The 26,868-nt window shown below is 46.0% G+C and overlaps 1 protein-coding gene across 3 annotated transcripts in view; it reads left to right on the top strand.

The window, feature by feature from the left end:
- The first annotated feature begins 203 nt into the window (after positions 1-203).
- The window catches only part of LOC138300727 (polyunsaturated fatty acid 5-lipoxygenase-like), a 1,327,404-nt gene continuing 1,300,739 nt past the window's right edge, over positions 204-26,868 (top strand). For 2 of the 3 annotated variants that reach the window (XM_069240434.1, XM_069240436.1), the window contains exon 1: positions 204-575. In XM_069240434.1, coding sequence (XP_069096535.1) covers positions 426-575 — 150 coding nt within the window. In that variant the 5' untranslated portion in view covers positions 204-425. The remainder of the gene's footprint in view (positions 576-26,868) is intronic. The other variant, XM_069240433.1, reaches the window with a different exon arrangement.

Below are 26,868 nucleotides of genomic sequence, written 5' to 3'. Positions count from 1 at the left end.
TTCCTGTCTTGAAGTGTAAGAGGCGTAGCAATGGTCGCCTAGGCTCTGATGCGTGCAAGGCAAATGCTCTGTCCAGACAATAAAGCAGAGCCGTCTGTCTGGTGCATGAACCCCGGACTGCTCTGGGCGTGGCCCCACTGCACCTGCTGCACTATTGCCTCCAAAATAGAAAGGCAGGCAGTGCTTTTGTTGCTGTTGCGTGTGGTTCTGGTTATCGATGTAAGTAAGCATCCAACTCTTCTGACGCCGTTCGCTACTGGACACGCCCCCCTCCCCGCGCCCACCCCTCCTTCAAAGTGGTGTTGTAAAGGTTGCGTTTCTAGCGGGTTATTACAAAAGTTTCAGGAGGGCGAAAGGCTGTAATGCATTTTCGGAGCTAAAAATATCGACGATTAAAGGTTTATTTGAGTGAATTCCGCGTCAGGATGACCTCGTACACGGTGACTGTGGCCACAGGGAGCCAGTGCCTTGCAGGAACGGACAACAGTATTTTTTTAACTCTAATTGGATCAAAGAGAAGCAGCGAAAAGCGTCTCCTCGACAAGCCCCTGCACATTGATTTTGAAAGGGGAGCGGTAAGTTTGTAACATCTGTAAAGACTGTTATTTTCAAAGCAGAGGCTCACATTTTCAAATGACATTTAATGTAAGGTTTAGCCACTGACATCAGATATTTTTGCCAATACTGCTAGTTAGCAGAAACGTTTCCTAGTTATTTAACTAAAAGATGCCAACAGTTTAAAATAACACACAAGGAGCTATTGAGGTCTGATTGATACTGTTTAAGTCCGTATCACATGAGTGTTAGAAGGCGTGTTTTTGGTCTGGGTAAAGACTGCCCTCGCTGTTGTCAGAGCTCATGTCATCGGTTCGTAAAACACACACTGAAGGGTCCTCTGGGCCAGCTACCTTCAGCTAACGGCTCGATTTTGTCAGGTCCCATATGCCATTATTTGAACAAAGTGTGATTCACATTTGAGAGCTGACCAGAGGAATATTTTTTCTGTCTTTCAGTTATTGAAAATTCGACGTGTGTGTCAGTCTACCCAGTGCTTACGTTGAGCCATAGGGGGGCACCTGCACTCATTTTAGGAAACCAGCACTCATTTTAACCCATGCGACGTATTCCGAGTGCAAGAGGGAAAAACACAAAGCGGAAAGACAGAGGAAGAGAAAGACAGGAAAAGCCTCAGAAAGGGAGAAATATGGAACCTGCAAGTGTGAGATAAAGGGCGGAAAGTGTATGATGGATTAAAAAGGCATGAGTTGGATTTAAGACTACTCAACCTTTGTATTCCGTGAGGTGACATTTAAAAGCACCAGTCACGGGCTTTGAGCGAAGCCCTGGGCACAAGCACTCTTTCTTTTACAAATTAAGCACTGAGTCTACCTAAAGAGTACATCGATTACATGCATGAAAAGTTGAGATTAGTCTTTTCTAAAACAGTTACATCCTTCTATTAATACCACACCATTGGTGATTTTGCATCTAAATATGGTTAGCACCAAAAATGTGTATTACTACAAATTGTTATTTAACCTCCTGAAAGTGTTTCCAATAGCCTGGTGATTCCACCAATGCAAGTTTACCTCCAATTCTGAGCAGGTGTTAGTGCTATTTCTTACTGCAAAATGCATCCTCGTGTCCATGTTGGATGCAAGGCAGTGGTGTGACAAAGGACCCCACAGTGTAGGGGGCACCAAGCTCCAGGCCCCCCCTCAGAACAGTACATTGGCACAGGCAGCCGGCTCCTGACTGGGTCCAGGAGAGCAGAGACCCCCTCCAGATACTTTGCAGGCGGATCCCCTCAAGTTTCGTTATGCCACTGATGCAAGGGTGCATTTTGTGCTAAGAAAATTGTGCTAACTGCTGGGAGTAGGTTGGAAGAAAATCTTACCCCAGGATAACAGTCATAGCTACTTCTTAGGGTGTTTAGACAAACTATCAGGGGAAAAATATAATCTGGACAAAATATCATGCCACAAAAATCGAGCCCCAAAATATTGTGAAAGTAAGTTTATATAGGTAAGCAAAGTTTTACTGTTAGAAATGGGGTCTCCAGTTGGCAGTGATTCACACACACACACACAGTGAAGACACTACAAAAGGACTCCACACCAGTTTAGAAGAAGCATTGGCAAAGTCAATAGGTTTTGCCTAAGGGAGTAGATTACATTGAGGCAAAAACAATTCTTTCTTCTGAATACAAGTTAGTTGTGAAATCCTACTCTCTACCATCTTTTGAAAGTCATACCTTTTGTGGTTATCAACATTTTGTTTGCACCTTTATATCATTAGTTTAGCTTTCCGGTGCTATGGGCTGGTGTGCGTGCTTTGCTGAATGGTTTGTTTTTCATTTTTCATCAGCTTGGAGTATTGATTCCACTGTATTGCTGTGTTTAGTATGCTGCTGTGGTGGGGCTCACACTTGTCAGGCATCTCAATTTTTGCTGTTGGCACAGTTATGTTACTGCCACTTACTCCAAATCTTGCATAGGGATTTCAAGAGGGGATCCTACGCAAGGAAGAGACACACCACATCTAGTGTTCTTCACTCGCCACTTGCCACTCTCTTGTTAAAGAGGACTTCTCTTCCCTACACCACACTGCTTTTGCCTTCACAGAAAGTACTACATTTGTGCAAATAAATGCTGGGCCGATCTGGGGAAAGGAGTTACTAGTTATGCGCTGTCTGAGAAGGCTGTGCCTCCTCTCAAGATGCATGGCCAGTTCTGCTCGTTCAACTTGTTCAGCAAGTTGGTGTCTGAGCTACTGAGGCCGAAGCAGAGGGGTGCAGCGAGAACTCCTTTAAGACAAGCAGCCTACAGAGACACTATCTAGGTCGGTCCAAACCTCAGCACCACCAAGGAATTGTTTCGTGCTTTGTGTGCTCACTAAAGGAGAAGGGGAGATGGCAGTCTGTATGTTGTGGCAGTAGTGTGAATGCGTGCACTCAGCCCTGTTATATATGTCCCAGATCATGCCTGGTCATTGTGTTTGGAGCATACACTGTTATAGGCATGGGAGTTGGAGGCGCATACATTACTGCACTTGTGTTGGAGGACAGGCATCCTGCATGTGTGTAGGGGCATGCATGGCATGTGTGACTGGATGCATGCATCAGATGCTAGCTTGTGTATGAGCGGAGGAGTTTCTTACGTAAAACCACTGTAATGCCAGATTACTAAAAGGACAGAAAATAATCATTGTGTGTGGGAAAGAGTTACAGATTTTAACGTTGCATTTCACCTGGAATACTTAAAATACTTTAACATTTCCTATGTATGCGAGACGTGCAAGGTGCTTTGCAAGGAGCATTATTGCGTGATGTCAAATCATGGTTCAGACATTAACTTGTATGAGATTATGCATGCTTCATATGGAGCGAGTTGGTAGCATAGATTGCTCTTTAATCCACTGACCATCTGGTAAGCCCCTAGGCCCGGAGTAATTAAGGCTTGGTGCTAAGGTGTACTTTTTTCACAAAATTCTGTTAAATTTAATAAGAAATTCACAAAAGTATGCCTTCATACATTGATGGTATCTTGCGTTTTTTTTAAATATATATATTTTTTTAAGCTGAGTGCACATCTAGTGTAAAATTCTTGTAGGATACTGGAAGGACACTGGTTCAGGAAGATGTCTCGGTTAAGTCTACACTGGCATTGTGCAAAACTTTGTAATGTGAGCAGGCTGCTCGGGGAAAACTCAGCTTAAAAAAATACGCAAAAGGCTTAATGCATAATTTTTAGAGATTTATTGGATTTCACATAAAGCCAATTTAAGGAGTTTTGCCGGTGTAATTAAAATGTCACCAAGGCCTAGTTATAATAGTCTGCGTCTGGCATACTGTGTTGCTTGGTGGTTTACTGCAGTTTGGCGGTCATATCCTGAGTGTTTTAGTCATCCTGTGCCCTGTGTCCCTTTAAGTTCAGAATTACTTAGCTGTGGGTTAATTGCCTCCATTCAGCGGATGGCCTTCCCAGTTTTTAGATTGAGCGTGCAAGCGCTTTGACCTGTTGTAAGTACTGTGGACTTTTAACCACGCCAATGTCATGCCCATCACTTTCACTCGTTCGTGGGCAAAAATCACTTGATGTCATTGGTAAATGCTTTACGTTTGTCCCGCCTTGAGGCTGTTTTTGTCCTGCCTTGCAGATTGCCCTTCCTACATGGATTATTGCACGATTGTCGATAAATTTCAGCTGGGTAAACTTTTGCTTTTGTCTCTCCCCTTTGTGCTGCATGGTGGCCATGGCGCTCACAGCGCAAACAGGCAGAATACCACGAACTTGATCGGCGGTATTAGTGTGCTGGTAATATTGTTCACAGTTACCTAATCAGAGTCATTTCTTCTGGCTCTCCCCTTAAAACACTTGAAATTGGTGACTGCTTTACTAAAACAGAAATCCTCAAAAAAAAAAGCAGATCTCCTGGCATAGCGGGAGAGCTGATACTACAATATTCACTGCACTAGCGAAACTCGTCCCATAATGCTTTGCAAACATTCTTTTTCAAAACATTTTTGCTTATAACTCAGCCTGTGGTGGTCCTAGGACAATGGGACCACCACCAAAGCGTTCACAACAACATGATGTTTATGTCTACATCATCATTTGGTTCCCAGACTAGGTTAGTGTGAACTTCAAAATAATAATCCCTCCCACCATTCAATATCTGTTTAACCTTTGTCATGGTTGGAAATTTTGTTTTACGTTTCAGAGTAGGTGGTGTTTTAAGGGCCATCTTTGTAACTTAATTGTTATAGGCTTGCTAATTCTGATTATGTGTAATGTACTTACTATGCCTTTTAGGAGTTAAATATATGGTTGCACTGCATTACCTTCTGTCATTTTGTTTGTGTGTTTATGCTCTCTATGGGCTAACTATACAGTAACAAGACCGTGTTTCTTCCAAATGCTATTTTCATTGTGGGTTCCTCTGGGGGCTGTTCTAAGCATTACAGTCATATCAACATATTAAAATATTTGTGGTATGCAAACTTGTCCCATAATGCTTTGCAGAGAATTTCTTTTATAAAACATGTTTGCTCACAACTCAGCCTGTGGTGGTCCTAGGACAATGTGACCACCTTCAAAACATCGGCCACAATGTGCTCTTTCTGTCATCATCTCTGGGTGCCCACACTATGTTAGTGGGGACTACAAAAATAATAACCCTTACCACCATCCAGTACATGGATCCTTTGTTTTTTAGCTGAGAGAAGTTATGATTTGTGTGCATTGTTTGTAATATCATTGTAACAGTTCTGCTAGTTTCGGAAACATGTATTGTGCTGTGCTCTAGTGACTAAATATATAGGTATACTGCATTACTTTCTTTCATGCTTTTTTGACGTGGTTATGCTCTCCAAGGTTGGGCTGACTGCATGGTTACATGAGCATGTTTCTTCCAAATGCTATATTTATTGTGGTGTCTGCTAGGGGCTGTTCCGAGCATTGCAATCAACATACTATAATATTTTGGGTACAGAAACTTGCTCCATAATGCTTTGCAAGGAATTACTTTTACAAAATATTTTTGCGCATAACTCAGCCAGTGGTGGTCCTAGGACAATGGGACCACATTCAAGACGATCTTTTTGTCTACATCATCTCCGGGTCCCCACACAAGGTTAGTGAGAAAGCCAAAAATAATAACCCCTTCCCCATTCACTGTCTTTAAAGCTTTCTCGTGGCTACAACCTTTGTTTTACAACTGGGAGAAGTGTTGTTTTAAAGTCCTTGTTTGTTGTATCATTGCAGTAGGCCTGGTAGCTCTAAAGATGCCCTCTGGGGCTAAGTATCTAGTTGCACTGCATTACTTTCTCCTTTATTTTTTCATGGGGTTATTTTCCTCTTGGAGCTAACAATATGGTTACATGATCATGTTTCTTACACATTATATTTTTGTTGTGGTGCTCTCTAGGGGCTGTTTTGAGCATTACAGTCTAATGCCAAAAGTTTATTTTTGAAAAAGGCATATATGAGAATTACATATGTTTTAATAATATCTCTTTATTAAAGTAATGACCTCATAATTCAGGGCAACTTAACATCCTTATTACACTATGGCTGTTTGAACACTCTTGACATGTTTGGGTGACCTTTCTAGTTTATTTATCTTGTTACTCCTCCTTGGCTGTCTTGTGTCTTTTTTGGGGAAATTGTGTTAGCCACTCTGATGGTGAGTTGGTGAAAGTGTTATTCTATTGGTATTAGCATGGCAGATTTGAATTATGATGCTAATAGGCAATATTTTAATTTTTTCTACAGCTAGAGGAAGAAGGTAAATGGAAGTGCTTTTTTTATATGCAGGACCACGGCAATTATATGACAGGGAAAGATGAAATTATGAGGCAGGGTTGACCAATTTATGTGACAAGAAAAGTCCAGTTATGAATTTAAAATAGTATTAGCTCTACCTCAAGCAAATGTGAGACCTATGGCATTGCTAATGCTTTTTTTACTTTAAACCATGTTGCCCAGCAGCTCAACTGTGCAACATGTAAAAAACAATAACAAAGCCAATAGATTTTGTATAGGTGAAACTATTGCCTTTGCCAAATAGAACACACTTATAAAACAATCTTACCTCACTACAGGCAAACTGTGTAGCTGAAACCTAAAAAAAGGCCTTTCCCCTTGATTGCTTTGCATATAGGTGGTGAGGTTCTCAGATTTCCACTCCTTAATGGGATGAACATTCAAGGAACAATATAGGAGAAATATGAGAGCCTGGGAAGAACAAGGGAGAAATAAGCTAAGAAAAAAGGCATGCGGAGGCCATGCATTGAGCCACATGGCTAAGCAAAGCCAGCAAGACGGCTCCAATTCTTGAAATGACACACGCCCCACGTTGGGGCTCTGCTTTTGTATATTTAATGTACCAACTCTTGTTCTAAACAAAAACAAGACCGCTGCTTACGATTCAGACAACAAAGATAATAATGCTTCGAGGGTTAACACAATCAGAATAGCAGCTCAAATCTTTTTGAAAATCCCTATCAAGTCGCGCTTTTTTGTGTGTTTACTCTATTTCACTTGCTTGGTTTCCCTGTGCACAGACAGCAGTAACTCACATTACCTCCAGTCCCTCCCTCAACTTTCTTCTGAACCAATGAGGTCCCTTGCCTCCCATAGACCCCTCCCTCCTCTAAATAAAGACTCCCTCTGCCCCCCTCATGGTCCTGTTCTTTTTTGTCTCGCCTGTTGGCTTATCAGTTTTCTCCTCCACGGAGGGGCCCGGAGGTCTTCAGTGTTGGATCTCAGTGGGGTGCGGTGCTCCCTGCGGTGGTCTCCCGGCCTGCCTGCATTCTCGCGGGGGAGCGCGGCCCTCTGGAACGTTGCTTGGAGACACTGTGATGACGTTGGGCGGTCCTGCTGCGGTTGGGGCTGTGCTTTCGGATGTGCACCAGTGCCGGCCTGGGCGCGTGTGTGGTAGCTGTGGATGGTGTTCCTGTGGTGGTAGGAAAGGGTTTGCTGCCCGTTTTCTTTTGTCTCAGGCTGGTGGTCTTTCTGTAGGGGGGTCTGTAGGAAAGTACCATCTTGCCTGGCATGTTACCCCGATATTTCACTATATATATGTTGTTTTAGTGTAGGTGTCACTGGAACCCTGCCAGCCAGGGCCCCAGTGCTCATAAGTGTGCCCTGTTTGTGTTCCCTGTGTGATGACTAACTGTCTCACTGAGGCTCTGCTAACCAGAACCTCAGTGGTTATGCTCTCTTTGCTTTCTAAATTGTCACTAACAGGCTAGTGACCAATTTCACCAATTCACATTGACATACTGGAACACCCTTATAATTCCCTAGTATATGGTACTGAGGTACCCAGGGTATTGGGGTTCCAGGAGATCCCTATGGGCTGCAGCATTTCTTTTGCCACCCATAGGGAGCTCTGACAATTCTTACACAGGCCTGCCATTGCAGCCTGAGTGAAATAACTTCCACGTTATTTCACAGCCATTTACCACTGCACATAAGTAACTTATAAGTCACCTATATGTCTAACCTTCACCTGGTGAAGGTTGGGTGCTAAGTTACTTAGTGTGTGGGCACCCTGGCACTAGCCAAGGTGCCCCCACATCGTTCAGGGCAAATTCCCTGGACTTTGTGAGTGTGGGGACACCATTTCACGCGTGCACTATACATAGGTCACTACCTGTGTATAGCGTCACAACGGTAACTCCGAACATGGCCATGTAACATGTCTAAGATATGGCATTGGGGAGACAATTCCATGATCCCCCGAGTCTCTAGCACAGACCTGGGTACTGCCAAACTACTTTTCCAGGGGTTTCACTGCAGATGCTGCTGCTGCCAACCCCTCAGACAGGTTTCTGCCCTCCTGGGGTCCAGCCAGGCTTGGCCCAGGAAGGCAGAACAAAGGACTTCCTCAGAGAGAGGGTGTTACACCCTCTCCCTTTGGAAAAAGGTGTCAGGGCTGGGGAGGAGTAGCCTCCCCCAGCCTCTGGAAATGCTTTGATGGGCACAGATGGTGCCCATCTCTGCATAAGCCAGTCTACACCGGTTCAGGGATCCCCCAGCCCTGCTCTGGCGCGAAACTGGACAAAGGAAAGGGGAGTGACTACTCCCCTGGCCTGCACCTCCCAGGGGACGTACCCAGACCTCCTCCAGTGTGCTCCAGACCTCTGCCATCTTGGAAACAGAGGTGTTGCTGGCACACTGGACTGCTCTGAGTGGCCAGTGCCATCAGGTGACGTCAGAGACTCCTTCTGATAGGCTCTTACTTGTGTTACTAGCCTATCCTCCTTCCTAGGTAGCCAAACCTTCTTTTATGGCTATTTAGGGTCTTTGCTTTGGGGAATTCTTCAGATACCGAATGCAAGAGCTCACCAGAGTTCCTCTGCATCTCTCTCTTCACCTTCTGCCAAAGGATCGACCGCTGACTGCTCAGGACGCCTGCAAAACCGCAACAAAGTGGCAAAGACGACTACTGCAACCTTGTATCACTTATCCTGCCGCCTTCTCGACTGTTTCCTGGTGGTGCATGCTCTGGGGGTAGCCTGCCTCCTTTCTGCACCAGGACCTCTGAAGAAATCTCCTGTGGGTCGATGGAATCTTCCCCCTGCAACCGCAGGCAACAAAAGACTGCATCACCGGTCCTCTGGGTCCCCTCTCAGCAGGACGAGCGTGGTCCTGGAACTCAGCAACTCTGTCCAAGTGACTCCCACAGTCCAGTGACTCTTCAGTCCAAGTTTGGTGGAGGTAAGTCCTTGCCTCCCCACGCTAGACTGCATTGCTGGGTACTGCGTGATTTGCAGCTGCTCCGGCTCCTGTGCACTCTTCAGGATTTCCTTCGTGCACAGCCAAGCCTGGGTCCCCGACACTCTAACCTGCAGTGCACAACCTTCTGAGTTGTCCTCCGGCGTCGTGGGACTCCCTTTGTGTCTTCGGGTGTACTCCGGTTCACTCCTCTTCCAAGTGCCTGTTCCGGGACTTCTGCGGGTGCTGCCTGCTTCTGTGAGGGCTCCCTGACTTGCTGGGTGCCCCCTCTGTCTCCTCATCCAAGTGGCGACATCCTGGTCCCTCCTGGGCCACAGCAGTATCCAAAAACCCTAACCGCGACCCTTGCAGCTAGCAAGGCTTGTTTGCAGTCTTTCTGCGTGGGAACACCCCTGCAAGCTTCTTCACGACGTGGGACATCCATCCTCCGAAGGGGAAGTTTCTAGCCCTCTTCATTCTTGCAGAATCCACAGCTTCTACCATCCGGTGGCAGCTTCTTTGCACCATCAGCTGGCATTTCCTGGGCATCTGTCCAATCTCAACATTGTCACGACACTTGGACTAGGTCCCCTTGTTTCACAGGTACTCAGGTCCAGAAATCCACTTTGGTTGCTTTGCTGGTGTTGGTCTTCCTTGCAGAAACCCCCATCACGACTTCTGTGCTCTCTGGGGGTTGTAGGTGCACTTTACACCTACTTTTCAGGGTCTTGAGGTGGGCTATTTTTCTAACCCTCACTGTTTTCTTACAGTCCCAGTGACCCTCTACAAGCTCACATAGGTTTGGGGTCCATTTGTGGTTTGCATTCCACTTTTGGAGTATATGGTATGTGTTGCCCCTATAACTATGTGCTCCTATTGCAATCTACTGTAACTTTACATTGCTTGCATTACTTCCTTTTGCTATTACTGCATAATTTTGGTATTGTGTACATATATCTTGTGTATATTTGGCATCCTCATACTGAGGGTACTCACTGAGATACTTTTGGCATATTGTCATAAAAATAAAGTACCTTTATTTTTAGTATATCTGTGTATTGTGTTTTCTTATGATATTGTGCATATGACACCAGTGGTATAGTAGGAGCTTTGCATGTCTCCTAGTTCAGCCTAAGCTGCTCTGCTATAGCTACCTTCTATCAGCCTAGGCTGCTAGAAAGACCTCTTCTACACTAATAAGGGATAACTGGACCTGGTACAGAGTGTAAGTACCCCTTGGTACCCACTACAAGCCAGGCCAGCCTCTTACAGGGTCTGCCAGTGATCTGCCTGATTTATGTGCTTAGTGGTTCCGTCTCTCCTGCTGGATTCCTTTGCCTGCTCCCGTCGTACTCTTTGGAGCTACCACATGTGGCTTCGTGTATCTCCATTGCAATGGGTGGTGCTTGCTCCACTGGACTAGACAGTGGGGCCCGTGGCTGATCAATGCAGTGCTGCCTCTGTTCTTTGCTCTTTTGGACACAAAAGGGGATGGTGTTTGCTTGAACCCTTCCAAGTAGCACTGCATGGCTTACTGCAAGGACCTTCGTCTGCTGTACCCTATTTTTCAGGCAACCTGCGCCCATCCTAGGATGTCTTAGTGCTGTACTGAGGGTCTGCTGATTTTACTCACTTTCTATTACTCATCCTACCCACCTCCACTCGGTTGGTTGACTGGGTTTGCCTCGCCAGGTTTCGGTTTCCCACTCAGTGTGCTATGTAGGTAGTGCATGTTCTCCTGTGCACTGCCTTTCTCTGAGGTGTTCCTTCCGTTCACTGAGCCATCCTCCCGGCGTACTTGCCATCTCTGCCATGGTCGTGCTGCTGAGTCAGTGGACCGGCTTCTCCTCACATTCTGCTGGCCTGGAGGTTCTGCACCAGGCCACAGCAGGCTGGGGCATCTCTTGCACTGGTTGTACCCTGACTTGTGCCTGTGTTGACTTCTTCCACCTCGTCCGTACACCTTGTGTGTGGTCTCCTTGGGACGTGTCACTGCTTCTCCCACTGAGCATTAGGGCTCTGTTCCGGGTATGACTTCTACCCTTTCCCACCTTGTGCCTGTCTGGGATTCTTCTGGTTCTTCTGCTTACGTCACCTTCGGAATTGTACTCTATGTACCTAACAGATGTTTGGATATGTGATTTGATTAGGGATATCTGTTGTTTCCTGCGCTGCCTTTATTTATCCACTCTTCTGTACATATGTCAGACTTCTGGACCACCTACATTGCCACAGCTGTTGGTCCCTTCCTGGCAGGACTTGGGGGCTTCTTTGTTGGCTTCCCCACCGTGTGGGAGGCTCTGAGAGGTGCTTTCAGGGCTGGCGTTTTTCTGTCTTCTGCCTGGCTGCGGGTGGAGTGCTGTCTGCAGGTGCCGAGACGGAGTCCAGCAGTCCTGCTGTGGCTGAGGCAACTCTTCTGGGTCGGCGCCTTGGGGATTCTTGGCCCATATTGACTGCATTGTGGCTGAGCGGATGGACAGGGCTGTCCCCATTTTTCTTTCTTTCATTGTGTTGTGGGCTGGCCTCCTGTTTGTGCTGTCCCTGGGTCATCTGCTGGTCTCAATCTTTTTCTTGCTGCGGTCCCCTTTGGCCTCTTGCTGGGCTGCCATATTTTCAGTATACTGTGGGTGTCTTTTTCTTCCTGTCAGTATGCTTATACATGTCTTTTCCCACTTCTGGCTGTCGCTTGCTTCCAGGTGGAGTATTGCTCTGTGGTCCGGGATGCTGTAGTATTCTCTTCTTTTTTCAGGAATCATCTGCCTTGGGTTATTCGCCATCGCCCCCTTGTGACTTTGGAGAGCTCTGTTGGGGGCCTCCTTCACTGTATGTGTCCTGGTTTGCTGTTTTTTCATGTTCTGGGTCGCTGCTCTTTTGGCCGTTAACCAGTTGTGCGCTGTTCTTCCACGCACTGTGTGGCTCTTGATGGGGCTGCCTTTTGTTCTAGTCTCTGGGCCTCACCTGCCCTGTTGGGGTTTCTGGTCCTGGGGTGTATGGTGTCCTTTCACTCCTGTACTCTCTTTCGGATGCTTGGCCATTTCTTTCTTTCTTTCATGGTTGGACTGTGTTTGGGGTTCCTTTCTTTCCTTTCTCTACAGTCCTTCCTGTGGCTTTGGCCTTTCCCCTTCTGGGCTGCCTGCTTCCTGGCTTTGCCTTTGGTGGTTGCCTTCTCAGTTGCTGGGTTGGTTTTGTGGTCTTAAGATGGGGCTCTGGGGGTCATCTGTGGCCTGGAGGTTCTGGCTCCCTCCCTCGTGCTTCTGAGTGTGTGTTTCTGTCTCCCCTCACACTGCCTGTTGTTGGTTTTGGTCCTGGGGATTTTCTGGTCCTTACCTTTCTGTGCGGTGTGTCGGTTGTCTGTTTCCTGCTTCTCAGTGGGGCATCCTATCACCTCTTTCTGCCTCATTCGCTGTTCCTTTTTCCAAAGCCCACAGCTCATCCGTCTCTATGGTTTTGTTGGGTGCCCCGCTTTTGTGGTTATGGTGTTGAGGGTTTTGGTGGCTGGGCCTTTGGGCACAGCCTACTGCTCCTGTTGCGGTGGTCCTGCCTGGGTCAGTGTGACTGTTACTGCTGCCTTGACCTCCATTTGTGGGCACCCTCTCTTGCTTGGGTGCTGCTGTTTGTTTCCCGCTTTTCTCCGCTTGCTGGGTTCCATGTTGCTTTCTGCAGTGGTTGTGCTCTTCTTTGTGGAGGGTGTTGCTCCTCAGGACTTTCTTTTGTGTCCCCTGCTCGGCTTGGCTGCCTTGTTTCAGTGGGCGGGCCTCCCTCTGCTGCTCCTTTTTGTGCCATTCGCCTCTCGGTTCAGAGCTGCTATGCTGGGATGCTGGTCTTGTCCGCTGGTTTTTTCTTGGCCGCTTTGATGCCTTTCTTGGTTCCGGTCTTCCTTTTGCTGGCTGTGGCTTTTGGGGTGGGTGCTGTGTGCTTTACTCTGTTTGCTACTCTGGTACTGTGGGCAAGGTTTTTGCTAATGTTTGGTTGGCAAGCTTCCTTCTTCCCTGTTACTCTGGCTGTGGCCTAGGTGTGCTTTTTTTGGCTCACTGTTCGGTAGTCCTGGGTGTAGCTGCCTTGTTGTATCTTCTGTTGTGGGTCGGGCACTCTTGGTGGGCGTTTCCCTTCCCTGTTTCCGGGGCCTTTCCTGAAGGTTTGCTTGCCTTGCCCTTTGGTGTTGGTTCTGGTCATTAGGTCTGGGTCTTTGTGGCTCATGGCTTTGTGGTGGGCTTTGGTCCTGTTCCTCCTTCGGTTGTCTTTCTCCTGCCTCCGGTTCTGGTGACTGTCATGGTCTGGTTGGCCCTTTGGTTGATGGGTGGGTGTGGATGTTTGGGGCCTTTTTGTTTGCTGCCTTTTCTGCTCTTGTGGTCGGGGCTTCTTTCCTCCGGTTTCTGTGTCTGCTGGTGTCTGGGTTGTTTTTTCCAGATCTGGTTGGGCTTTGGGCAGTCCCTGGGGTTCCGTCCTCTTCCGCACCTCGTCTGGGATGGTGTGCGTTCTGCCCCTCCGACATACGTTTCTGTCCTGGTTTTGTTCACGACTGTGGGTCTATGGCCTCTCTACCCCTGCCTTCGTTGTTCCCTTTCTGGGGGATCTCCTGGCTCAAGTTCTTTTGGGGACTTTCCTGTGGGGTCCGGTGGTGCTAGTTTCAGGCATGGGGTCTGGGGTGGCGTTGTTTTGTCCTTTGGCTCTGCAAGGAACGTTCCACCTCCCTGGGCATGTTTGCTCTGGTTTTTTTTGTGCATGTCCTCTGAGTTCAATTGCTCTCTTGGACTTGCTGTTTCCCTTCTGTGGGTTGACCTGTCCTGGCGGACCTTTTGATGTGGTTGGGCTTTGCGGTTCGTGTTGTGGGCTTTTGTTCTGGTTCCTTAGTTGCCATTGGCTCTTTGGCCTTGGTTTCGTTGGCCAATGTTGTGCGGGCTTTGCAGAGGGATCTCGGTGGATGAAGTTTGTTTGACTCCACCTTGGGCTTCCCCACCTGTTTTTTAGTTTTTCTCCCTTTTTGGATTGCAGAGTGGGGAAGTCTGCTTTCTGTTGGGTCCGCTGCTAGAGCTCTCTCTCTTTCCTTGGGTTGTGTCCTGACTCAGTTGTCTGTTTCTTTTTTGCTTGCTATGTCTTATTGGCTCAGAAGGAAGGCGAGGGAGGGATGAGAGGTAATGCGTCCATTACTTACCGTTAATGGCATTACTACTAGTCCTACTCCCTCGCCTTCCTTCTAGTTCCCTCCCACCCTCCCAGTATGGACCAACTGAGTGTTTGGGTTGGCTTGTTTATGTACAGGACGAGGAGAGGGGCAGAGGGAGTTTTTATTTAGAGGAGGGAGGGGTCTATGGGAGGCAAGGGGACTCATTGGTTCAGAAGAAAGGCGAGGGAGTAGGACTAGGAGTAATGCCACTAACAGTAAGTAATGGACGCATGTGCTGCAGTCCTCACAGCTGTCAAACATGCCAGAGCCCCACTCTCCCATTGGCTATATGGTGACCACAGGGGCTGCACCGGGCTACTGAGTGATCACAGACACCGCTTTCGTAGAAATTTTCCACTGGTCAGAACAGATCCTTAAACAGAAATAACTGGCCTGGTTTAAAGCAAACACATTTTCAAACATGTGGACCTGTTGAGACAGTCTGGCGGCGCTCTCGCACTAACTTCTGTAACTACCTCTCAAACTCAATGGAGCTTACTTCATCAATCCGTGGAATTACTATACAAGTTGAACTCAATAGGTTTAAACCTGGTGACCTTCAGCTTGCGCAGAGAGCTCTGCAGCAGCAGGCACCGTCACCCACTGAGCTATCTTACTGACTTCAACTCACCTTTAATTGTGGCCGCCTCCGCCTGAATGGAAATCCCAAACCACTGAAAGGATCTCTTGATGAGGTTATTTTCAGTTGTTTCATAGCCATATTACCACTAGGACTAATTACTGCTAAATATGCGGCCTTGCTTTGTAATATGTTCTCTCGGACAACACAGTGTAACCAACCTCTTCTAAGACACGCAAAATTGTGCCACTTCACACAGGGTTTGCACAATACGCCAGGAAACATATTTTAGAAAAAACAGGCCAAGCACATTTTCTTATAGTGTTGACAATGTATTCATTCCAGGGCATACTTTTTATTCTGAATTTGTATGCTCACGCTAGTGGAATGTGGAGTAACTACTTATTTCAAACAGAACTGTGTTAATTACTTCCCTGGTGAATCTGTAGTGTCCGTTTCAGTGAAACTGGGTTGTGGGTCAGAATCAGGGACACTGCTTACCTAAGAGATCCTTTCAAGGGTCTATGTGGGTGAGAGAAGCATGCATGATGTATGACACAAAGGCCCATTTTATACTCCTTTAGCTCCAAATTTGCATCATTCTTTTTAAGCAAATTTATGCGAACTTAACTCCATATTTATATTTTGATGTTAGACACGTTTAACGTCAAAATTATAGGAGTTTGCACCATTTTTTGGATGAGTAAACTACATTGCGTCAATGAGATGCAAGGTAGGCATTCACATCCAAAATATGGTGCTATCCCGACAGCCCCATATTTATCCCCCCATGCAAAAAATGGGCACAGGTGGGCGGAGCGGCTAAATAATTGTGCAAAGCCTGCTTAGCACCATTATTTAACTTGTGGGTCAGACCAGGTGTTGAGGACCTGTGGACCCATTTCCATGCTTAAACACTATGGAATAGGTCCACAGGTGCTCTCCCCAAGCCACAGGAACACCCCTACCAGAGGGACACTGGAAGATGGGGAACCCCATCCCAGGTAAGTCCAGGTAAGTATTTTTCTTTTTTTTTTGTTTGCCATTGGAGGCCCTAACTTGGGGCCCCCTGCATGGCACAGGGTGCAGTGGTCATGCCCAGGGGACAACTTGTCCCCTGTGCTGGCCACTGGGGTGGTGGTCGTGACTCCTGTCTTTCCTAAGACAGGAGTCATGTTTTTGGTGGTGGTGTGCCAGGAAATGGCGCTAGTCTGGTTAGAAGCATTTTTTGCCTCTATCCAGGCTAGCATCATTTTTTGACACACAACCCCCTCCTTCTCTACCGCCACCCCCATCCGGCTAGTGTCTTTTTTTTAAAGACGCTAGCCCAACTTTAGCCCCGACTTGTACCATTCTATTAATATGGTTGTATAACGACGCAAGCCGGTGCTATACTTTTTGGTGCAAAAGTGCTTTCCTGCAGTTTTGCACCAAAAAGTATACATTCGGGCCAAACTATCATTCATTTAACGCACAAAGCAAACACATCCTCTCTTGTGGCTGAAGCACTGCGTATTAATGGTAGATTGCATGCCAGTAATTATTCAAAATAACAAAAATTAAATACTGGTATTATTAACTAGCTCCATAACACTTGGGGCGTATTTATAAACCCCTAGCGCCACAGGAGTGTCACTTTTCATGACGCTCCTGTGGCGCTAAGCACTGTGCCATATTTACAAGGTGGCGTCAAACCACTTTTTGTGGCTTAACATCACCTTATAAATAGGGCCCATTCCCGTGTAGAACTGTGCGTGGAAGGGGCGTGCAATGGGTGTTGCTGTGGGTGTGCCACAGCAAAACCCATTGCACTTTGACTCTGCCTCAGATTTCAGAAATTTTGTAAACCTGAGACTGCACCAAAATCTAACCCCAATCCCAGGGGTGGCATTAGCAGGGTGCAACAAGGAGGATTACTTTTATTCCTCCTCGTTTCTGGCTTTTTCTATGCGTGCTGCATAGAAAGAGCAAAATGCCTGAAATTATTGTTTATGTGCAGGAAGGTATCCCTTTCTGCACATAAAAAATCATTTGAAAATTAAGCTTTGGCACTTCTGTGTTTGCTGCATTGTGCAGCACACACAGATGTGCCAAAGCGCCATTAGTGATTGTTTATGTGCAGGAAGCGATAACTGGAAATACAACCTGAGCCGTGAGGATTCCTGGTGACCAATAAGAAGCAAGCAAAGGAAAGTCACCAGGGAAGCCAACTAATGGTAAGTAATGGGAAGGCTGTGGGTGGGCTACAAGTCCCTTTTCAGATTTTCTTATCAAAGACAGAAGATTTTGCCACAGCGCAAGCACTGTGCAGGCATAACCTAAAACTAGCCAATATTTATCCGAATTAAACAAGACCAAAATGACAAAAATCCAACATACAGAAGCAAAGATACACATTTTGAAAGATTTAGGGCCATCTGTATCGTGCATTTTTCTGTTCACAAGTAGCCTTATTGGCCTGTTTGTGCCTGCAAAAATGCATGTTGTTATGTGTGAATTCCAATTGGCAATTCAGTAACATGTTACAGAATTGTGATTTGAAATTGCGAATGCATACTGATTCGGTGTCAGGAAGGGGTGTGTCAAGGGTGTCCCTTCTAAAAACTGAATTACAGGGTATGTAGGAATGTTTTGTGACTGAAATGCGGTCGCAAAACATTAGCATTTTATCATCTACTTGAAGTAGGTGGTAATCCATTCACAAACGGAAAAGTGTCCCCAAAGAAACCCCTTCCCCTTTATGAATGCTTGCAAAAACATTTTTTAAGAGCAGGCAGTGGTCCCACAGACCACTGCCTACTCTTAAAAAATGAAAATAAAACATTTCATTTTTCTTTTTCAACCTATCTCGTTTTCCTTTAAGGAAAACTGGCTGCATTTTAAAAAAAGAGTTATTTATTTAAAGTAATCAGATACATGGTGGCCTGCTGAATCCAGCGGGTCACCATCCCTGTGATTTTAGAGTTTACTAATGGGTCTCAAATTGGGACCTACCTCATGAACATTAATGAGGTAGGTCGATTTGCCAGCCATTAGGAAATGCTAAATGAAACTCATGGAGTTTCATACATTCAAATAGTGATTACCTAATAGCGATACACAGAGAGTCGCAATTAGGTAATTGCTATTCAAAATAATGATACATCTGGCCCCAAATCTCAGTAAAACATCTGGAAGCACAATAGCTCCAACCGCGGTCATCAAGACATCTTGCCAGAGTCAGGGAAGTAAGGTGTCGCTCGAGCCGGTGCGTCGTCGGTTCCTTACTGCTGCCGGCAAGATGAGGTGTTGGTTCCTTACTGCCAAGGAGGGGAGGTGAGGCGTTGTTTCCTTACGGTTGCAGGGGAGATCGTGCAGCATCGGTGGCAAGGCATTGGTTCCTTATGAACCAGAGGGGTCAATACATCCAACAGGTCAAGATGCAATGTGTTAACTTCACGGTGTTGCGATTACACGACAGGGCCACAGGTGCTGCAGCGGGGTCAGAGACGGTTGTCATGGATGTTAGTGACACAGCATGTGGGACCTGCTGTGGCAGGACTTCTGAGGTTCTGCGGTGGCATCAGGCCTGCGGCATCGGTCACCCTTATTGCATTCAGCGGGTACCACAGCTCCAGTGCAGGCAGTGGCGGGGAGTTGGACAGCAGGGCCGGTTCTGAAGACACTCTGGATTCTATGTACTTGGTTTCTACTGGGATATACCAGAACTCACTCCCAAGGGCTCAGGAATTGGATTTGGCACCACTTGGTGAGCCAGGACTCTCAGTAAGAGAGCCCAGGTGCTGGCAGATTAAGTCTTTGATCTCTCAGAGACTTCCAACAGGTGGCAACCTCGGTCCAAGCCTTTGGAGAACTTTTGGAAGCAGGATGTAGGAAGCAAAGTGCAGTAATTTCACTTCCAACACAGAAGCAGCAGGCCAGCACAGCAAAGCAATAGACAGAGTGGCAGTCCCTCCTATAGCATCTAGCTCTTCTTCCTGGCAGAATGTCCTCAGTTCAGAAGGATTCTAAAGTTGTGGTACTCATTTCTGCCTTTGAAATAGAAATACTTCAAATGAAAGTCTTTGTAGTGCACAAGACCCTTCCTTTCCTGCCCTGGTCCCAGACACACTCCAGGGGGTTGAGCCTGCTTTGTATAAGGACAGGCACAGCCCTATTCAGGTGCAAGTGTCAGCTCCTTCTCACTCTAGCCCAGGACGACCCATCGGCATATGCATGGCACACCTCAGCTTCCTTTGTATGACTGTCTAGAGTGAATTCACAAACAGCTCAACTGTCATCCTGACCCAGACATGTATTCCACAGACAGGCAGAGGCACAGAATGGTTAAGCAAGAAAAAGTCCACTTTCTAAAAGTGGCATGTTCAAACTTACAATTTTAAAAACAACTTCATCAAGAGATGTATTTTTAAATTGTAAGTTCAGAGACCCCTAACTCCAGATCTCTATCTGCTCCCAAAGGGAGATTACACTTGGAAGATCTTTCAAGGCAATCCCTATGTTAACCTATGGGAGAGATAGGCTTTGCAATAGTGAAAAACAAATTTAGCAGTATTTCACTATCAGGACATCTAAAACACACCAGCACATGTCCTACCTTTTAAATACACTGCACCCTGCCCATGGGGCTACCTAGGGTCTACCGGAGGGGTGCCTTACATGTAGTAAAAGGGAGGGTTTGGGCCTGGCAAGTGGGTGCACTTGTTAGTTTGAAATGGCAGTTTAAAACTGTACACATGAGACATGTTTACAGGGCTACTCATGTGGGTCGCACAATCAGTTCTTCAGGCCTACTAGTAGCATTTGATTTACAGGCTCTGAGCACACATGGTCCACTGTACTACGGACTTACTAGTAAATCAGATATGCCGATCATGGATAAACCAATCACCAATACGATTTAGACAGAGAGCACTTGCACTTAACACTGGTCAGCAGTGGCAAAGTACCCAGGGTCCTAAAATCAGCAAAAATTAAATTCAGTACAGGATCAAAAACAGGAGGACAGAAGCTAAAAAGACAGGGCAGGCCACACAAAAGAGATTTTTATAAAGTTGGAATTTCCTGCCTTACCCATTTAGTGCTTGCAGCCTGTTTCTGAATAACATGATTGGCTTTAGTTGGCAGTTGGTGTTTGTGTCCTGGACGGCCTCACACAATAGAGAGCTTAGGTGTGCCTGGATGTGCCATCACTGGCAGGATGGGCAGGGGAAGCTGGATACAGCCCTAGTTACACCTAAATAGGCTGTGTTCTGCTTTCACATAAAGGATTGCAGACCCCCTAGAGTCCTGGATGCAGGACCTAGCAAAGCTCCTGTGAGAGGATGGTTCTGACTATCTGGTCTGCCTTAATTTTGTGTTTTGGATCACCTGTATTTTTACCTTTTACCATGAGGGAGCCTCATAGTTTGGGACTGCCTCACAGTAAACTCATGGTAAAATGAACTGCACATGTTTACCACCTGTACAGCCATGTTAAGCAACAGTTGCTGTGATACAGAAAGGTTACGAGGCCCAGGGCTGGTTATACATGTGTGTGCACCTGTGTCAGTGCTGCGTGAGGAGGATTCCTGGTGTGCACAGCCCAAGAATTGCGCTTACGTAGTCTGGTAATGAAGAGACCATGCAGAGTGGATGGTGCCCTGGAATAGGCTTAATTAGATGCACATGTGAGGGAGAATCAGTATGCTTTGCTATCTTGACTGAAGTGACACTCTATTATACGTAAATGGGAAAGGCTGGCCTAGGGCGCAACTCCAGATCTCTAGGGTCCACAAACGCCAGAGTTGCACCAATGTCCACTTTAACCTGTATGAAAAGAATAATGCCTTAGGTTGTAAAGTCAGATTTGTACAGCTTATGAGTCATCCAGGAATGTCATCTTCCTGTGACTCAGCTCAGGATTAAGGCCAATTACTGCTCTGTCCAGCTGCAGGAGCAGGGCCTTGCATCAATCAGCCATCTGTCATTCCATGCCAGAAATGGGCCTGGCCCAGGCCACTCAGCAAGGAGGGGCTCCTTGGAGGAATTTCTGGGTGAGGCCCTGGCACAAGTGTCAGGGAGGAGGAGCTGAGTCTCTCAGAGCACATGTGGCATCTGACTCTTGGACATGCCATTTTGAGCTATCCCAGGAGACTGTGTAGGAAGGTTGGGACAGGGGAGGAGAAGTGATGTGGCACATTAGGATAGGCCAGAGACGCAGCCCTGCTGGACAATTCCACCCCTGCTTAAAAGGTCTTACACAGGGAAGTGGTCTCTGAATGACCCCGGGCCCAGTGGGGCACACTCCAGGGTCAGGTAAGCTGGCCCCCTTATGCCACCTGAGGACAAGTTAGGGGAAAGACTGAGCCCTGGCTCAAGAGAGGCACACTGCCCAGAAGAAAAGTTGGCATCCAGAGGAAAGGCTGGTGCAGTGAGTCAGTGGGACTGGCTCCCTACCAACTTCTAGGCCTGGAGGCCTGGTGAAAGTGCTTCTGGTGGCAAAGGCTCGCCACCAGGAGCGAAAAGACACCAAGATCATCCAAAATGACCCATGGGGGCCTGAGTTATGAGCACCTGAAGGTCTGTGACCTTTAACCTTGCTGGCATGAGCGGTGAAGTGTGTGGGACTCTGCCGCTGCTCCAGCCTGTGCCCCTGGATGGGCCAGAAGGGAGCCGGGGAGCACCATTGCCCGTCCAAGGTGAAAAATGTGGCCATGAGGAAGCGATGTTCGCTCCCTAGAACATGGTCAGGAGGGGCACCGGACCTGTCCTAGGGCTCCACAAAGAAGTAAAGACTGGGGATGCCATCGTGTCTCCGGCAAAGATGGCTAAGAGGGGCCCTGGTACCCATTCTGGGGCCCCCCAAAGAAGTGAACTCGGGGTATGCTGTTGTGCCCCTGTGAAGATGAAAGAGGGGTCCCCGGACCCCATCCAGGGTACCCACAAGAAAGTAAAGATGGGGGATGCTGTTGCGCCCCCCACAAAGATAGCTGCTGGCTGAGGGCAGAGCCTGCAGCCAAAGCAGAAGTTGGGGGGGCACAGTCACCCTCTCTGTGAAGGTGGAGAATGGGGCCCAAGACCCCATCCCTGGGCTCAGAGTATGCCAAGGAGGTGGGGGGTGTCACTGCTCTCCCCCCCTGCAGCCTGCCTGGGCAGATTTGCATGGAAGAGCCGGCTCCTGCGGCAGCACGGGAAGGTGCTAGCCATGTGGTGAGCCGTGGGAGTGGGCAGGGGTGGGCTCCCTCTGCCACTCCCTTCACCAAGCACTAACCTGGAGTGGGGGTGTCTGGGTGGGGCCGGACACCCCCAAGGCAGCTTTACCTCCTGGCAGCAACGCGTCTCTCCCGAAAGCAGTGGGAGAACCACTCATGAAATATGAACGGTCCAGCAAGGACCGCCCCATAATGCCCTGCGGGACTCAGCCCATAGTTTAGCCCAGAAATTGCTTGTTTTGGGCTTGTGGTGGCCCCAGGAGTCTGGTAGAATCATATGGATGAGGGGGCTGAATCAGGAGCACAGCCTCCCCCAAGGAGTTCACATATGAACCCACCTTCAGTTTAAGGGGACTTGGAGATGATAATGCGCCAAAGGTTTCCACATGTTTTCAAGGGGCGAATATCATGGCTGCAGTGTTTGTGGCATGAATGGTGATAACAACAGGATTGCTATAATGGTGAATACCATCTAGGAGTAAAAGGCTGTAATTGCAGGTGTTTTTAATAACAGATTCCTTTAGGGACTATGGTTCAAATGGTAGCATGTTATGCTAAATGTATTAAAAAAAATTGTGGCTGCAGTGTTGTGGCCAATGATATGACTTGTGTCGGGTCATATGAAAAGGCACTCTCTAGGGGTGATAGATGGTATTACATCTTGATTAACAACCAAGTGATGTTCTTTAGGGTCTGTATCAACTGTGCATCATTCTTATGTTGAATAATTCAATGTGGATTATAATGAACCTTAACCCACACCCTCTAGGGGTGTGGGTAGACTGCGTAGATCATGAGAGAGTAATCCTAGCAACGCAAACCACTCCAGCCTGCTTAGACATGTTCCTTGTGGATGCATATTTGAGTAATGAGTCTGACAGTCACAGTGATCACAGTAGATGTACCTTATTTCCAGTATCACATGCTCTCACTACTGAATTACAGTCAAATATTGCATTAGACTACAAGTGCATGTTTTGCCATGTAGGTTGTTGGTTTATATCTTCCCTTAAGAGAGACAAGAATGATTACTCAATGTTATCCAAACGTAACTCAATAAACTTTTGTATACTTGTAATTTTTTGCTTACTATTGAGTAGTGTGTGTGTGTAATAAATGTACTTTTACTTTATCAAAATAAAAAGCACAGATTGGATAATCATTTATAGACTGTTATTCTTGTGTGCTTGTGAGTGGCAATTACTATCCCACACCACCTCCCTTGAGTAAGCCTTGGACTGCTCTGCAACGCTACCCTATGAGAGTCAAGCCTACAATGGGGTGTTTGGTTCCCGGTAGTGGTCGAGTGTGGAACCATTACTTGTGCAGGCTGCACAACTAATGACCCACTCTTCAACAGCTCTGCAATCAGGATTTAAAGTACTCTTGTTCAGTGGCCCTAACTAGGTCCCTGTAGCCAGCCTGCACTCAATCCCGGTCAGCCTGTACTTGTGACTTGATCCCAGTCCAGCACGACCAGATAACCACAATTGGCGCTTTGTGCTTTTTGGAATTGTATTCACTAAAATCTTTAAAACTACACGTATCCTGTTCTACTGATTATATTTTTGTTGTTTTGGTCTTGTTTTATTTATTGGCATTCACTCTCTCGTTCTAAACTGGTGTTGGGTTCTTCTTGTGTAACGTTTTCATTTTATTACTGTTTGAAGTGTTGCACAAATCCATTAGGAATTGCCTCCGAGTTAAGCCTGACTGCTGTGTGCCAGGGGACCAGTGGATTGAGCACAGGTTAATTTGGGGTTTTCTTGTGACTTCACTCTGGCAAGGATTGTGGTTGCTGATTGAGTAGAGTTTTGCCCCTTTCAGCCAGGAGCCCAGTTTCTTACATCGTGGAGTTCTTAGGTAATTCTGCATGATTATGTTACACTGAGTTAAAAAAGTTAAGCCTACCCCTAGATTTTACACCTAAAAGTTGTTTTGTGTGTAACTTTGATTTTGTACATAAATGTGATTTATGCTCCTAATAGTTTTATACTCTCCAGTGAGTACTTTGAAAGTGAGTGATCTGTCACCCAAATGTGATTTTGTGCCAAAGCACACGTTTTACACCTAGAGTGACATCTTACTGCCACATTTTCGTTTTGTACTGTGTGATTTTCAATTTTTTAAGTATTCAGCACACAGATCAAAATATAGTGATGTGAGATCCACAAAAGCTAATAAAAAACAATTATTACACAGAAATGCCCACAAAGCAATTTATACAGTGCTGGAACTTCAAAACTTCAAGATTTCAAAACCTCTAGATTAGTTAATATCCAACTGTGCCCAGCATCACTTGGATTTGCTTAAATTAACCCCAGGCTAGTGCTGTTTGGTGTCCAAATGCATATGCCTTGTTCATATCTCTCCACCATTTAGAAAAAGGAGGAACATTATTACTTACACTGCTTTTTTCAATGAAACACAAGAAATGTGCATGCCATAAAATATTAGGTCTTCTTTTGCACGCCGAAGCAGGAGAGTGTGCAAAATGATGCTGATGTATTTATGCACCATATCATTGAATTTGTTCAATATCTGACCCAAATAAACATCTAGGGGTCAACATGTTACAAACAAACATATTCTGTCAGCTTTATTTGAGTGGCATTTGGAACATTTCTTTACTTTTTCCCCAGTTGTCTGTTTTAGTTTGTTTTAGAAAGAAATCATGTCTTCTGATATTTTTGAGCCTTCAGTGTTGTAGGTGTTATTAGAGAGAATGTCTTCGGTGGCACGAGTTCTATTTACCTTAGGGCATGAGTTATCGTTACTTGAGATAACTCTAACTATAACTGCTGAATTTCAGTGGTTTTGTACAATTGAAATTTGAGCCTAACTATAATTTCGAAGGTTTTTTGTTAAATTTTAGTTCCTAACTATACCACACCTGTGACATTTGATTTTTTTCAGTGAATTTCTATGTTTTTTTAATGTTATTTCTGAACTCTAACATTGCCCATTAGCTTTGCTTGTTTATCGAAAGGCTCCTCCTTTCTAGATTCTTATCAGGCAGGTTTTAGTCCCTTTTACACTACAGAATCTGTTATTCTTTCCATAGCAGATGATATGAGAGAGAAGGAGGACACAAGTCAGGCTCAAGCGTTGGTCCTCCTGGATCTATTGGCGGTCTTTGACAAAGTCGATCATGCCATCCTTTTTCACTGTGTCGCAGCTGCCGGCCTAAAGGGCTCTGCTCTGAAGTGGATAAAGTCTTTCCTATTGGATTGTTTGCATTTGGTTCACTTCCCTCCTTTTTGTTCCTCTAAAGTCAACCCCAGCTGTGGAGTACCTCAGAGTTCTTCCTTATCCCCCATTCTTTTTAATCTCTGTATCCGCCCATTGGTAAATTCACTACAGAGGCTAAAAGTATGAAGATACAACTATGCTGATGACATGCAGCTAGTGTTTAACTTTAAGGATACTCCTGAATCGATAGCATTCTTCCAGAATACCATGATCTTTATCCAGGACCGTATGAACTGTCACCACCTAAAACTGAACTCAGACAAAACCGAGGTGTGGATGGTTAAAAACAAATTGCACTTTTGGAACCCCTCATTTTAGCCTCAGGAGCTAGGGTCCCTCCTGTTTGAAAAAAGCAGTCAAGAATCTTGGCATACTTGCTGATGAAGACCTTTCAATAAACCCTCAGATTGCAGCAATGACTTCTTCCAGCTACACAAAATAAAAAAAAGAAAGAAATGTTTCTCTATTAAGGCCATCATCCAGATTGCACTTGCACTCGTGATGTCCTTATTGACTATGCCAATGCGCTTTACCTAGTTCTGCCTAAGGGTATGAGCCAAAGACTGTAGCTTGTTCAAAACCAAGAATCCAGATTGGTCTACCAACAACCAAAATACTGCCACACTAAATCCTTGGTAAAGAAATTGCACTGGCTTCCAGTCGTACAGAGAACCCCGTTTAAAATGAGCTGGAGGATTTGTATTATCCACCAGAGTGAAAGTCCCACCTTTGTATCTTCCAGAATACAGAATCATATTCCTAGGCGTAACCTTAGATCAGCACACCTTAATCTCTCAGAGGTTCCCAAATTGAAATGGAAAAAGCTAGGGGGACAAGGTTTGCTGCATTGGTGTCTGGAATTCTCTCCCAGATAACATAAGAGCAGCAGTCTCTTATGAGTAATTCAGAACCCTGCTAAAAACGTGGCTTTTCAGACAAGCCTATGACTAATCACATCGTAGCTCTGCTGCTAGTGCTCCCAATGCCATGAAACCTTACAGTGAATGTGTGCTTTAGAAGTGCCTTATAACATAACATTATATAGCTACTAGGAAGTTGAGTTCAGGTTAATTTAGTGATTTTAGTGGTTCACCCTGACAAGGATTGTGATTATTACTCAAAACTCGTGCCCCCGCCATGCACAGTTTTCTTATCAATAATATTACTGCAAATGTTACAGTGATATTATTAATAATGATGTCAAAGAAGATGTCATGAGTGATGTAATATCTGGGGGTAATTATCAGTGCATGGCAAGGGCCCGAGTTACAGTTACCTTAGGATACGAGTTATGGTTACTTGAAATAACCCTAACTATAACAGCTGAATTTATATTGGTTTATATGTGAAAAATCTGAACATAACTATAACGTTCCTGTAACCTTTTGTTATTAGTGAATTTCTAAGTTTTTAAAATTCTATTTCCTAACTATAACATCCCTGCAAAATTTGCTT

Source organism: Pleurodeles waltl, chromosome 6, assembly GCF_031143425.1.
Source record: "Pleurodeles waltl isolate 20211129_DDA chromosome 6, aPleWal1.hap1.20221129, whole genome shotgun sequence".
In the NCBI taxonomy this organism is placed as follows: domain Eukaryota; kingdom Metazoa; phylum Chordata; class Amphibia; order Caudata; family Salamandridae; genus Pleurodeles; species Pleurodeles waltl.
The sequence above is the reverse complement of the archived record's forward strand: the minus strand, read 5'-3'. Positions and strand labels throughout refer to the sequence as shown.